At 42.0% G+C, this 13,481-nt stretch overlaps 2 protein-coding genes across 2 annotated transcripts in view; one reads left to right on the top strand and one right to left on the bottom strand.

Annotated features, from left to right (window-relative positions):
- Positions 1-12,078, bottom strand: part of T265_03832 (hypothetical protein) — a gene marked incomplete at both ends in the record, with an annotated part of 67,690 nt that extends 55,612 nt beyond the window's left edge. The window contains one exon of the mRNA XM_009168403.1: positions 11,716-12,078. Within this exon, the coding sequence (XP_009166667.1) occupies positions 11,716-12,015 (300 nt within the window). The remainder of the gene's footprint in view (positions 1-11,715) is intronic.
- Positions 1-13,481, top strand: part of T265_13339 (hypothetical protein) — a gene marked incomplete at both ends in the record, with an annotated part of 73,001 nt that overhangs the window by 55,636 nt on the left and 3,884 nt on the right. The gene's annotated exons all lie outside the window — the stretch shown is intronic.

Genomic DNA, 13,481 nt, shown 5'->3' with positions numbered 1-13,481 from the left:
GTTTCACTGGAAAATAAGGCGGAATCAACCCAAAAAGGATCAAAAGGACATACACATTACAACTGTCTTGACCCGCAGAAAACTCAGAAACAATGGTCTAAAACGTAGAAAATGAAGTTCTTCGACAAAGGCTCTCAAAAATATGTTCCTTTTTAGGGGTTACACCCCTTGATAAGCTAGTTGTAGGAAAATAATATCAAATGATCTATGTATAATCCACATTAATTTGAAGAGCAAGTAACAAATCCATAATGAAAGAGAGGCTATGACAATACAGTGAAGCAAGTGCTCTCTGGTTGATCACACAAGTAGACTAATTTAGCTTGCAAAATGAGCTTAGAAGACCAGTATTTCTATCAGTTCTGTGGGTAACCTTGTCCTTAGAGAACATAAGGCAGGCATGCAAAAACCGGACGATATGAATCCTTCCATTCACTAAAGTGCCTCTTTCACCTTGAGTTGGTCTGGTGTTAAACTCGAGGCTCCATTTGTCATTTTTCCCATTATCAGAAGATGACTCTGTTCGGGCTTTCGGCCCGTTGCACTCAAACACTAATGTATTCAAAAGCCCACAACTGCTGCAAAAAAACAGTGCTCTTTTCACCTTCAGTGGTTCGTAACACGCTGCTGTCTCTGAGTCTTGGAGAAAGTGCTACCGGATGTGGTCAAACTCGACCTCAACACATCTAAGCCAATAACCTGAAAATAGTACGGCGCAAGTAACAAGTTTATTCACCATCATACGGGGCCCATTGGCCGCACAATGCTCTAAACTGCGAAACACTTGCGAGTGGAATAAAACTTTTTGCGCGAATGTGTGAATGTGCCCGAACCAGAAAGCATCCTAATCTACATTCATGTTTTCGCAGCTCACCAAATTTCATTGTCCACTGAAGCAGTCATACCTCTGGCGGAAAAAGTCTGGTGGAATACTTTCCTAGCATTGATGAGACCCCGGGATTTCTAGATAGGGCCAAGCGTTTTGACTTGTACGCTGAACTCAATTGTTCGTCTGTTTTAGTCCATCAATGACACGCCACAGCTTCCAAAAATTCAACTCCATTGTGCGCATACTGAGCGCCTCACCATACAACAAAGACCTATTCAGAGGTCACATAGCAGTTGTTTCATTTTGAGGGCTGGAAACCTGGCTTGTGAATACCCGAGTTTTTTGGTGAAACTGTGATGGCTTAACTGGTCGTTTTCACGAGACGCGTTGTACCTGTGACGTTTTCGACTCAGTGACAAGGGCTTGCGCATTCAAAGGGCCTGTGCATTGTCGCTAAGTCGTCAACACACTGCCTTTGTTAACCCAACCCATACAGGTGGCGGCCACGGCAAAGTTCTCGCATCGCTGTTTCAAGGTGCCTCGCAGACTGCTGTCGTCATGTCTTTGATTGAGCTGGACTGACTACCTGAGATCTGTCGCGTAAGACTGGCTATGCGATCAGTCTTGCCGAACGCTATCAAAACAAGACAGCACGAACCTCGGCGCGAACCTCAGCAACTGTCAGTTATCTGGTCACCGTACCAAAAAGACCTGACTTGAACGTATGGTTTGGTATTTGAGTTTTTTGTGACTTTAGGCCCGTGAAAAACGCGCTATATATCAGCGGCTAGAACAGTTCCTGAACAATCTTCGTGTATCTGATCTTTTGCTTGAATGCAAACCTGCAGTTGCCCAAGCAACGACCTTCTGCAGTTACCAAAATCAGAACCTCAAAATGTGACGCACAAACAATAATTGATTGCCACAGAGATGCGGTAAATGAATCCCGTAGTCAGGGTTACAAAATAGCCTACAGTCTGAACCTGATGGTGATGTAAAATGCAAAAAGCCAAAATAATCTTTCAGTGTTAGTTTGCCTACTCTATTCCATGCAGTTCCACAATTTTAGGCGACTTATAAGCAAAACTCGTAAAATTTCGCCGTAACATTTTCGAAAGGAGCCAGACTCCATAAACACTTCAAACTAGCACAGTTTTTCTGGTTTTGAAAGGGTTTGAAAGTACCTATCAAACATTGTTTCACTGAGGTTTGGTAAACGAAATCAGTGGATTTATCAATGGACAACGTTTCGCATTTGACCTCCAGTCTTCCTGTATATTGTCCGCCTTTTAAACTTGTGATACTAACATCAAAACAATGTTATAACTTTTTTTATCATTGTAGGACTGAATATATTCGCTGTCGGCCACCACTCGTTTTTGTTAATAACCTAGCCCTGTACTGAGAGGTGCTACTTAGCATAACTGCTTGATAAGTATTTTCAGTCAATTGGAAAATGTTCTGAACCGAGTGTGTAGTCATCGTTTTAGATAGGTTCGCTAAACTACCGGTGGACTTATGGCTGGATAGCGTTTCGCTCTTGACACAAGCTTCGTCAGGCCAAGTGAATGAGTAACCAGGTTGCTCCCGTTTAATGCAGTCATGGAATCAAACCGTGAGATTCTTTATGACTAGCCGACTCGATCAGTGCTGGGTGTCCGTGTCCAATCTATCGTCTGAGACTCTGTGTTTGGTAAATCAGTAACAAGGTACTTTCCGTGCGGTTCAAGACACGTCTGATGATGAAGTGATGCGATCAGATTTTCCTATTTTCTAGAACAAACTGTGGCATTTAAAAGTGTACATGCTAGCATACAGTGCTTGTGTAACATTGCGACAGTGAAGGTCATAGTGAAAGCCGTTTGGTCTATGGGGATTTTGCCAACACAAAATATGGAAGTACATGAGTAACTTTTCGCCCTCTAATTTCTAGCTTTCATGATTTTCAGGTTTCAGTAAATGCTATGATTGCACTCAACATCTGTCGGAACGAACGTCCTCCTGAAACTCTACGCCGCGAGGTTTCGATACATTCTGAGGAGATGTCAAAAAGCCAGGGACTGTGTGAAACACTTCAGTCTACCCACCCTGTTTATTGATTATTAATGTTTCTGAGGATTTCGAAAGTTCTGTGCCTTGGTTGAGCGCACCTGTGTTCTACGCGGCCCAGTAATATTACGTGAAATACAGAACCATATTCCCTCTATGAATGCTTGAGTTCTATAAATTTGCCTGCTGCCGGCTGTTAGTTTGTAACAGTTCTGGTAATAGTGTGACTGTGACGCATTGCATTTTGAAAAACAAGTCACCTCGATTGGTGATGAAACGTTTGCAATCGAATTGCCCAGCTCAGCGAACAAGCGGACGACCGAAAACAAGTCAATTATCTTGAAATACAGGTTGAAAACAAGTATCGATTGCATTTCATTCATTATTCTACAAAGCCGGGTATATTTGAATGTGATCCCTTGCCAAACTTGTTGCACATCACTAGTTACGAAAATACTTTGAGTCCGGAGTTCTACTGGTTTCTCAACAGGTACCACCCGTTTGCCATTTGTTCATCGGGTATTCAAATTATCCAACTGAATTTTGCACGAAAAAAATTTAAAAAACTTCCGGTTCTCATTCACGTAGTACTCATTTTTATCAAGGTTCTTTATTAAACGCCTCCGTAAAGATGCTACTGCATTCTGTCCGACTTAGCTTAATAAAAGTAACATAGTTTATACCGAGGAAATAAATCACTGTAGTATATTTGCATGACATCACTCCCGGATCAAATATCGTTTGAGTTGCCTCATTTATCTGACGGAAACCACATAGAAACAATGCTAACTTTAAATTTGGAAAAAGTCCCGGTATGCTTTCTTGGGTTTCATCATAAACTGCTTTCTTGATATTTTCTACGGAAACAAACGCTATTTAGTGAATGTTAGGACAATAAGAATTCTCTTAAAAATGATCTATGATAATTCAGTAAAGCAAGATGAAATGAATTGGATTCCTTGATAAAAGGCAAAAGTTTTTTCACAGGCTAAGTGTTAAATTTACAATGACCTTATGATAATTCCCCCATTCATTTGCTTACTCCGCCTGTGTACTTTTGAGGCGCTCAGCGTTCGCACAATGGAACTGAATTTTTGAAATCTACGACGTGTCTGATGGACCAAAGCAGACACACTATTGCGTTCAGAGTACCAGTCCAAACCTTTGAGCCCCACCTAGGCATCGTGGGGTCCCAGCGATGCTGGGAAAGTATTCCACCAGACTTTTTCCGCCAGATGTATGATTGCTTCAGTGGACAATGAAATTTGGTGAGCCGCAAAAATACGAACGTAGATTAGGTTGGTTTTTCGTTCGAGCACAACAAAATGCAACAAAAAGCAACATTTTGGCGCAAAAAGTATTATTCCCTCCGAAAGACATTGCAACTAAGAGCATTGTGCGGCTAGTGGGACCCTACTTTTGATCTCCAGTTGTTTTGCTTATCCCCACCCGCCACTCACCTTGGCGCAGAGGCCATCCCGTCCAACTCTTGGGTATTGGCATGTATGTTTGTGTGTGAATGTGCGCAGCTGACCTACTTATCATGCGCAATCATGTCCCGTTTGCTGAGCCTGCCTTGGCTTGTTTTCACATGAGTTCCGCGTGATCGCAGTTTTTATTAGCCTTATTTCTCTGTTTATCTTACCACTCTCTCAACATAAGGTTCTACATCATGACGACGATTCTGAATTGCCTTGGCGATTTTCTCATTCTCCGCATTCACAAACAAAACTACTCACACGAAGACAAATAAATCCTTTCAAGGAGAGAGATAGATTCTCTACGATGGCGACTAATATTAACCGCCACTTGTTTTAAATTCACCTGACCAGGAAGAAACCAATCGAGTGATTCAATAACTTTCGTCAGGGTGGTGGGACAAATCAGTTCGCCTGAAGCGAATGTTCCAGACATTGAATGCCCTTCTGCGCACACGCGTATCCGTGTGTCAGCATGATTAACACGTTTATCGGGTGCCAACGGTTATCACCGGGTCAGCAAGACTATTAATCTTTTCTGTTACCCAACCTTAAAGCACGGGAGGTTAGTTTTTCCGAAGGCATGTTCCATGACTAAGGATAAACTTTCGTACTTTTCCCGAGAAACCAATCTGTTCAGCACCCGATTATTGTTGTTTTGTTGTGCATTGTTTTGCTTTCTTCCAACTACAACATTCATGATCCTTAAGGTATAGGTGTGACATGTGTCCAGCAAACGCGTGGGTTTTGAAAACTGATCCATCAAGTCAAAAGTAGAGGGGGATACTGGTATTCCGAGATGAAGTAGTCGGATAGTTTTCTGTATGTAGTGCAGGCACCAACTCTTAAATCTGGGTCAGTAGGAAAGTGTTTTACCATTACAACTTTTGCTGTCGAACGGTGCAAGGAAAACAGATCAAGAACCAAAGACTATTTACTGTTCTTAAGAGGGGGTGAAAACGCGAGTGAGGCACAATCAAAAAACGCTTGAAAATAAAAACGTTTTCCGCGAAGAAATCGTCCCTTCTCGAAGCACTGTCTAACTACTGCGTGCAATATATGACAAGAATTCAATTTTTGCAAGGTGGCACATCCGCACTTGATATAATGTGACTGCAAGTCAACATTTTCTGTCTGGGTTTTATTCGAAAAAAGAAGTGCTGTGAGCAGCACAGAGGGCAGTAACTGAGACTACAAAGGTAAACAACTGAAGCCTGACAAGATTTTTTTCGGAAGAAACTGATAAAAGTTGGCCAAAGTGGAGAAACTTCTTTACAAATGATCCTTCCAGCTACCAGCGTTAATCTCCCGATTTTATTAGTTCAAAGAGCGAATAAGGTATACACATCTAAGAAGAATGAATCGGACAGGCTGTCCAAAATAAGTCACTCTACTTACGGATAGCCAATGTCTAAGTTCAGAAGTTCAAATCAGCCTTAAAATGTCAAATACCTGGCGTGTTCAAACGAGACAACGGATGCCAATAAATATGAACATATGGGGCACTACCCTCTTATTACGGAAGTCTGTATGTCGCACATAGCTGGCCTTCGCCCGTCCTAAAGTGTTTCATCAAACATAGTGAGCAGTAATCAGCGGTATTATTTCTGCACGCACATATTGGTGCAGTTCATTATGTAAGAGTTGCATTTCAATATGGTGTCTCCTCATTGCCTACCTCTCATAGGATGATTCCTCTGAGGGTGTGAAGTTTTTCGCGACAAAGACGAGAGTCAACAATTAAAATGTTGGGCACTTCCCTTGTCCAGTTTCACTACTGTCTGGCAGAACTTTGCGACTTTCGGTAGAATACATACCTCGCATTTATATAGAATGGAAAAGTAAACTCAATTACGCCCTAATTTTTTCTTGCTTCAGAGAACAACATACATTCGTCATATTGTGACCTATATGTATGCTGCTGGGTTTAATCCGTCCGGTTCTGCGTATCGGAAGTTTCAGCCGGATTCGAATTTCCAGTAAACCCTGCACACCTTACTTTCACTTCGAATGTGAACTCAGGCACACATGATACAAACGAAATGACAGGGTCCTTGGACGAGACTGGAACCCACGACCACTAGCTTGCCGTAGAGTAATCTTTCACTTACCAACTGAAGATTGTGGGTTGGACTACCGGAATCTGGCCGGGCTGGAAGCTTATCGCATCTTTAACATTGGCAGATATTTTGCGAATCCTTGCCTGCTTACCCTCAACTCAAGACAACGACAATCTTGTGTTTTTCACAACCAAAACTTTCGAATATGACTGCGAGCTGCTAGCCGCTTGTGTTTTTGCTACGGTCGACTGAACAACTTCCTCTGTGACACATTGCCCTATGAGATGGAATCTCTACCTAGCTTTGTTAAACACTACAGCGTCGTCAGTATTCACGCTTTTTAACTCCTTAACCTCAGTACTGATTGATCCTTAATCTAAGTTTCCTTCTCCAATTCCACTGACATTTACATCTGTGATCAACGTTAAGCGTACTTAAGTGATTGCCACCAATTCTGTAAAGCGGCAAATGGTTTTGAATTTATAACTTTATTTGCGTTGAATTGAAACCATGGCGACCCCTTAATGGCAATCTTGTGGAATGTTGGTTGGTTTAGTGGATGCGATATTTGTAAGTCTGTTGACCCGACTTGGCCATGGGTTTTCGAACCCATCCGAAAGAGCGGTGTTGATGACTGCCCGAACGGTGATGAACCGTCTTTGAGCCTTTCGTCAAACAGTCAGGGTAATAATTGGCGATACCATTTTATTCAAACCCGTGATGGGCGCTTAACTAATCAAAGCTAAATTCGTCATTTGCTGCAGTGTATCTTAGATTCCACAGCATTGAAGGAGTAACCCCTATTCATTGTCGGAACTATTTTCGTCTTCCAGTTGCATCCAGAAAAGGTACGATCCACATTAAAGCGATAACTTGAATCCTAAGTGACCAAGTCTGCTTGACATATATACAACTACATCGCTCTAAACGTAGACGTGTACGCTATGGTCTCAAAAGTTGCCCATCGAAACCCAACTGAAGGTACCAATTAATAGCTCTCATCCTCTACGAGAAGGTAAAACAAAACGGGAGCCACAAAACAGTTAGACGACACAGCTTGATGCATCTTACATCAGTATTTTCGCATTCATGGTTGAGATAACGATGTCAAACTCAAACAATCGCAGTAGCAGTAATTTGTGCTATTTTAAATTTTGGGTTATGTTTGTGGCCGAGTCAGCACACCAGTTGAGACTAGGTCTTTGTTTATTTTTTGTGTAACTGGATTTCACTGCAGTTGTCGGCTGTGGTTTATGGATGTCAACCTGACCCTTCTTCTAGATCTCCACACTAGGTGCAACTCTGTCAGAAGGTGGGTTAAATTTACAACTGCTGTATGCGAAGTTCATCGGAAGAGTATTTCATAAAGCCTGTGATTTTTTTGGGGGTTTCCAATGTTAAACGCACAGGTTCGAAATAAAAAAATAATATCAAAACCAGTCCAATAAGTTTTTATCAATTATATCCTTTGAAAGTCACGCAAACTGGGAGTCTAACAGCACATGACAGTACGGAGAGAAGGAAGTTAGCAGACGGTTTCTGGAACCCAGAAATGACGCTCTGCTTTTTGTTCAAAGATTGATTCACAGTCGCAGGCTAGGAGTTCCTGGTTTTAGTCGGAATCGCCTTTCATTAGACGCTTTAATTAGGGTACGGGTGATATTTTTCGCAAGAAACAAGTAAAATTGCGTATATTCACAGAAAGCATGAGCAGTGTTTTCTATATCGCTTTCATTTAAGTCAACCTGCCAAATGTAAACCGTGGCAAAGCTCATTAGAAATATTCAATCAGCTTAGGATTTGAAATGGCACGATACGGCTTTTGACGTACTCCGTGTAATTCAGGAATGGCGAAGCAAACAGACCACAAGGTTGTTAGGATACGGATAAAATTCTTTGTGGTGAATTTTCTTATTAAATAATTTACCAACGGTTCGATATGGCATGAGGAGCGCGTGAACTCAAACTCTGGAACGGGGAGACTAGAGTTAACTGTACTGAGTCACCTAATATGGTTCGTTAAATAGGACGCATAATTCCCGGGGAAGTAAAGATGGACATATTAGTAGTCTCTACAGTAGTAGAAACTCTGCGGTCTAGCTATGAATGGTCAAGTGCTTTCTGGGAGCATACCCAGAACACTGACTAGAACTCATTTCGCATTTCTTCATCAACTTAACCCAGAAGCTCTTCCCACAGGAGAAGCACTTTTGTGACCTTAAGCTAGAGAGAAAGCACAAATCTACAGGTTACATGACCTTTCCTTTAACACAAGAAAGATCAGCTGCAAGCGGAATTCTTCCGTTGCGTAGTTAGGAGACCGGTAGTAGCATCTCAGTACTTATCTTATCTCGGCTGTTACACCGAATAGGACGACGAACCACAGGGGCCTCTCATTCAAGGTTCACATCTTTAAAAGTAGAATACGTCCTAGTAATGAAACTTTTCGGTTAACCACCACACTGGCTACAATTAGGTAACAACTGTTCAAAACACTTTAAGTTTGTACAAACATGCTGCGCAATTTAGATACCTACAACACCAAAATCAACTGATTAGTTTAGACCGCACAGAGTAACAGCTATGTTATCGAATGCGTTTTAATCCAGTTCAGTAAAATGGTAAAATATTTCCGGTTAACTATACTGTCCGTTTTGCTAGCAGTCATATATGGCGCATAGAGCCTGGTGAACCGGTTTCTCAGACGTTTTAACCAAATTTTCAAATCACACTTGTCAGAAACAACAATCCGCAAACTTCTGTCGGACAGCTTGCGCTCGTTCGTGTTTCCATCGGCAGTGATGCAAACGAGAATCCACACAAACGAGTGCATTGCCGCACATCTGTTCATTCACGATCAGATAACAAGCCAACCAAGCGACCAGCAACAGCACTAGACCAACACACTAATGTGTGACCCTGTTTGGTCAGCCCCAAAACACAACACATCACAAAACAGCGGTGCAAGTACGACCAAGATGGACACCTGGGTAATGACAACCGAATGATTCGAAGTAGTGGCAGTAGTTGATTTAAGATGCTGGTGGACACACGCGCACACACACACGCACAAACGAAAAAAACACGTGCACTGTCGACCAGTTTCTGACCCTCGCAATTTGCTCAAGGTTGTTTTGAAGCATTCTAAATGGCGTTACTTGGCATCCTAACAAAGTTGATTTAAAGACCTAAGTAAACTAACCCGATGGTAGGTGAACCGCAGTTCGTGGCACCTGATTTAAACAGGCTGTCAGTTGCGGATGTAGTGACAGGAACTTTGCCAAGTGTTTTCAATCAACCTAACCATAACTCCGTTCCAGTTTTGGGCAAGACACAACCAACCTTGTAGAGATTCTGCTCATCAATTGTACTTCTGATGTCGATCTGAATTTAGCTTCAACAATGTGAAATAAAATTATGGGAGAATAGCCGGCCTTCGTTTAGCATCTTTAAAGGCAAAATTATTTTCATTTATACCCAGCAAGTGTAAGCTACATTCTAGCCCTGGAAACAACGTGTGCATTCAAGGTCCACTTCTAACTTTAGCTTGTTCGCTCGCAAAATGTTCATGTGAGGCAGCAGACCGACTCAGATTGTGATGATTTATAAACTACTTATAAACTGTTTATAAACTGTCTTGTTTCTTGTCAGTTGTCTAACATATACTTAAAAGTTTACGAAATTCCTAGTCATAATCACAATCTCCGAAGGAGGCAAAACCAGTTATAAGAAAAGGATTGTTCGGGAAATACAATTTACGATGTATGGAACACTCGAACTTTGTCCGTTTTTATCACTTATTATGAATCGCTGCGCACAGAATTCCAAGAACATCATAGCGATTGCTCCTAAAGTCCCAAAACGCTATTGAGGTCAGATCTTTTTCTGGTCATAAGTTGCACTCCGAACGCTCAGGTATTCGATCATGATTTTGCCGTCCTTATTATTGGTTAACACTACCAAATATGCAGACTTTTGATTACAAGCAAACTGGAAGTTAGCGAATATACACTCATTTGCAAACTAATTTGGTTTTTTCGAGCGACCACTGAATGTGCTGCACCAGGCCGCCTCATGTTTCGGTCGCTACGATATTCGAGATATCGTGATACACGTATATATTTGTAATGTGTAATTTGGTTTCAAGTAGAACATAAGGTTGACGGAAACTTGGGGACTGCGTCTACATGATGAGCCCCAAAAAGGGCGATACCGGTCGTGGGCTATCGACGGATTTTCAGCAACCTTATGAGTAGTACATTACAAAGATATAAACTGGAAGTTGTCTTTAATCAGCTGAAGACTGGTACGCAATTTCTTGCTTTGCAACAAAAGACCGATTAGAAACTGATGTCTGTAAGGGTGTTGACTAATCAACGAACTCTGCGTGACCCAGATCGAATGACGATAAATCAAGAGTGAAGAAAATTTTCTGGCCAGTAATTTTAGGTAAGACTTCGGTAGAACTATGGGTTGCCAAATTTTTGTTTCACATTCTGAACCAAAAGTTCCTGACGATTACGTACATGCTAACGATCAATTTAAACTAGGGATGATCTCTGAAAATGGTTTTTCACATCATATGCGTCCACCAAGCTCTATATGATTCCGTTTTTAAAACACTCAAAGATGAGGAAGATCTCATTGATAACCAGACCATATATGTAGCACAAATCTAGGAAAACAAACAGCTAGAAACACAGATTAGGAATCACTTGCACCGTATGACAGAAAGACGCGATATTCAATATTGGTGAAGACCATAGTGTGGACAGTCCGGGGCACCGAGCTAACTACTGGCATAACGGAAAACGGGCGGAAATTTGCGGTATCCGAATTCCTGTCGAAGAGCATTTTTGACGGCTGAGATCGTTATTGTATTCACTGTCTGCATTTTTCTTAATACATGCGGGAAGTGGTGCTTGAAGATTGTTTCTCCCACTCATTGTACAGAAAGTCCGGTTGATGATATTTCAACCTGACAATACATCGGTCCGTCCTGACTTATCGGCGAGCTCTTTGCTGATATCCTGGAATGTTCGGACATCTGATTTCCGCACACTAGTGTGGAGATGAACTCGTTCGTAAGCCACCAAAGACCGATGATGAGGTTGGCATTCAGTGTACAGACTGAAAGCCGCATTCATAGACTATGTGAGTCAATTTGAGTGCGGAAAGTTTGTAGGACTTCAAGAAACTATTGTCTGAATATTTCCCTCAAGACATCCATTACTTATAAGGTATTAAACATCTTAAAGTAGCCCACTGTATAATCATAAAAGGGGGCAGGGTAACTCACTTTTGGTTCCAAATGCCCCACCATTGATAACAAAGGTTGACACTCTTCTACCTCAACACGACAAACCTGGCCCTTCTGAGCCCTCATTTGAATAGGAAGGTGGACATGCAATAACGGAGATGAAAGGCCCCGTACTACACGGAGATTTTGCCTTGTTATATCATTGCGAAGTAAGCTGTATCCGGGTGCGGAAGGGGCATCATTCAGCATTACGTCTTGCGGCATTTGCACACTCGAGATGCCAAGACACTTCGGCATGCATAAGGTCACAATTATCAGGCACAAAAATATTGACTGCATTTTGCTCTCAATAGTGTTTGGCCGAGAGATATCCAGCTATGTTGTTCTGCGTAACGAATTGCGGCATTTGTTTCTCAAAAAGCCCGCATGGCACGCCACCCTGTGGTGCTTATATGAAGGACCTGTTCGAGCACCAACCAATCAGTTGTAGGCTGCACTTCGCACCAATCGGTACACTTGCAGCCTCGCCCTCAGACAACTCGAATACTCTGTTCCAATGTCTACCAGCGTACGATAAACGGTATTTGTCCAATCATTTACGAAGGGCTATTTGTTCGAGTGCTATTGTTATCTATAGGATGGAAAGAGGTGACTGGGGCAGTGGAAGACGTGGGGGGAGGTTGAAAAGGGGGGTCAAAGGAAGGAACATGTAAAGCTCAGCTTGCTGAGGTGAGACCACACACTGAGACACAAGCACGCCCCAAAATGAGATAGGACACCCTAGCAAATATTCATTATAGCGGTTGATTAAATATGGAAAACGGTCTAAGAGAAATTTGGAATCTCTGTAGTTTAAGTAATTTTGCACTTCATATTTTAGGCTTTTTTGCGCGACATTCGGGTTAAATCATGTTTGAACCTGTAGATAACTTATAGGCACGCTTGTTTCTGTGCTGAATGACGCTCCAATGCATTCCCATGAGACTCTCCCACAAACGAGTCGAATCGCTACCTTACGTAACTACAAATCGCGACAAAACCCCCACGAAATCATGTAGAAAAACTGTAAAATTAAACACAGATCAAAACCGACCGAAAACGCCATCGTATCCTGGGCGGAAAATAATATATTCTCACTAGAATAACCGAACAGACGGAAGGCAGATTCTTGAAGTAGAGGCGACGAATGTAAACTCAGTTCGTATAACTCATACTTATTAGTCTCTACTTCTGTCACCAGTACTCATATTTTGGGGCTTTTGGCTCTCGGTTAGTACTGTTTGCCTATATCAAATTAGACTTGGTGAGTGATGAGACGGGGTGATGATTTGGAATTTGACTTTGTCTAGAAAGATCTTGCGAAGGTTGCTTTCTTCCCACCAACAAAATATCTTCACATGTTGTCCACAGAACATGGTGACCACAACAACGTCCGAACGACCAAGCCGATCTACCGAAATGCATCAAGTGAATCAAGGATCTCGGAGTCTGCTATCTTCTTTTATTGTTTCACACGCGGCGGAGCTAATAAATGAAATCATTTTTAGCTTAAAACTGCTTTTGTTACGTCGTTTATGAGCACACCAGCTTGAAGGCCGGAATTGTTACTTTTGTTACACGATTGGTCGGACGCATTTGGAACCTGATATACATCCAGAGACGTTGTCTGATGAAGCCATGTTGTTCCGTTATCAAACTTCGCACACTATTGTTTCTACCAACAGTGGACTCGCAGTGAATCAAACGGGGATCTACTTATTCTGACTGGTCTACACTACGGTCTTGTGACAAAAGTTATATATATA

The sequence above is a fragment of the Opisthorchis viverrini genome (genome assembly GCF_000715545.1).
Source record: "Opisthorchis viverrini unplaced genomic scaffold opera_v5_56, whole genome shotgun sequence".
Lineage (NCBI taxonomy): Eukaryota > Metazoa > Platyhelminthes > Trematoda > Opisthorchiida > Opisthorchiidae > Opisthorchis > Opisthorchis viverrini.
The sequence above is the reverse complement of the archived record's forward strand: the minus strand, read 5'-3'. Positions and strand labels throughout refer to the sequence as shown.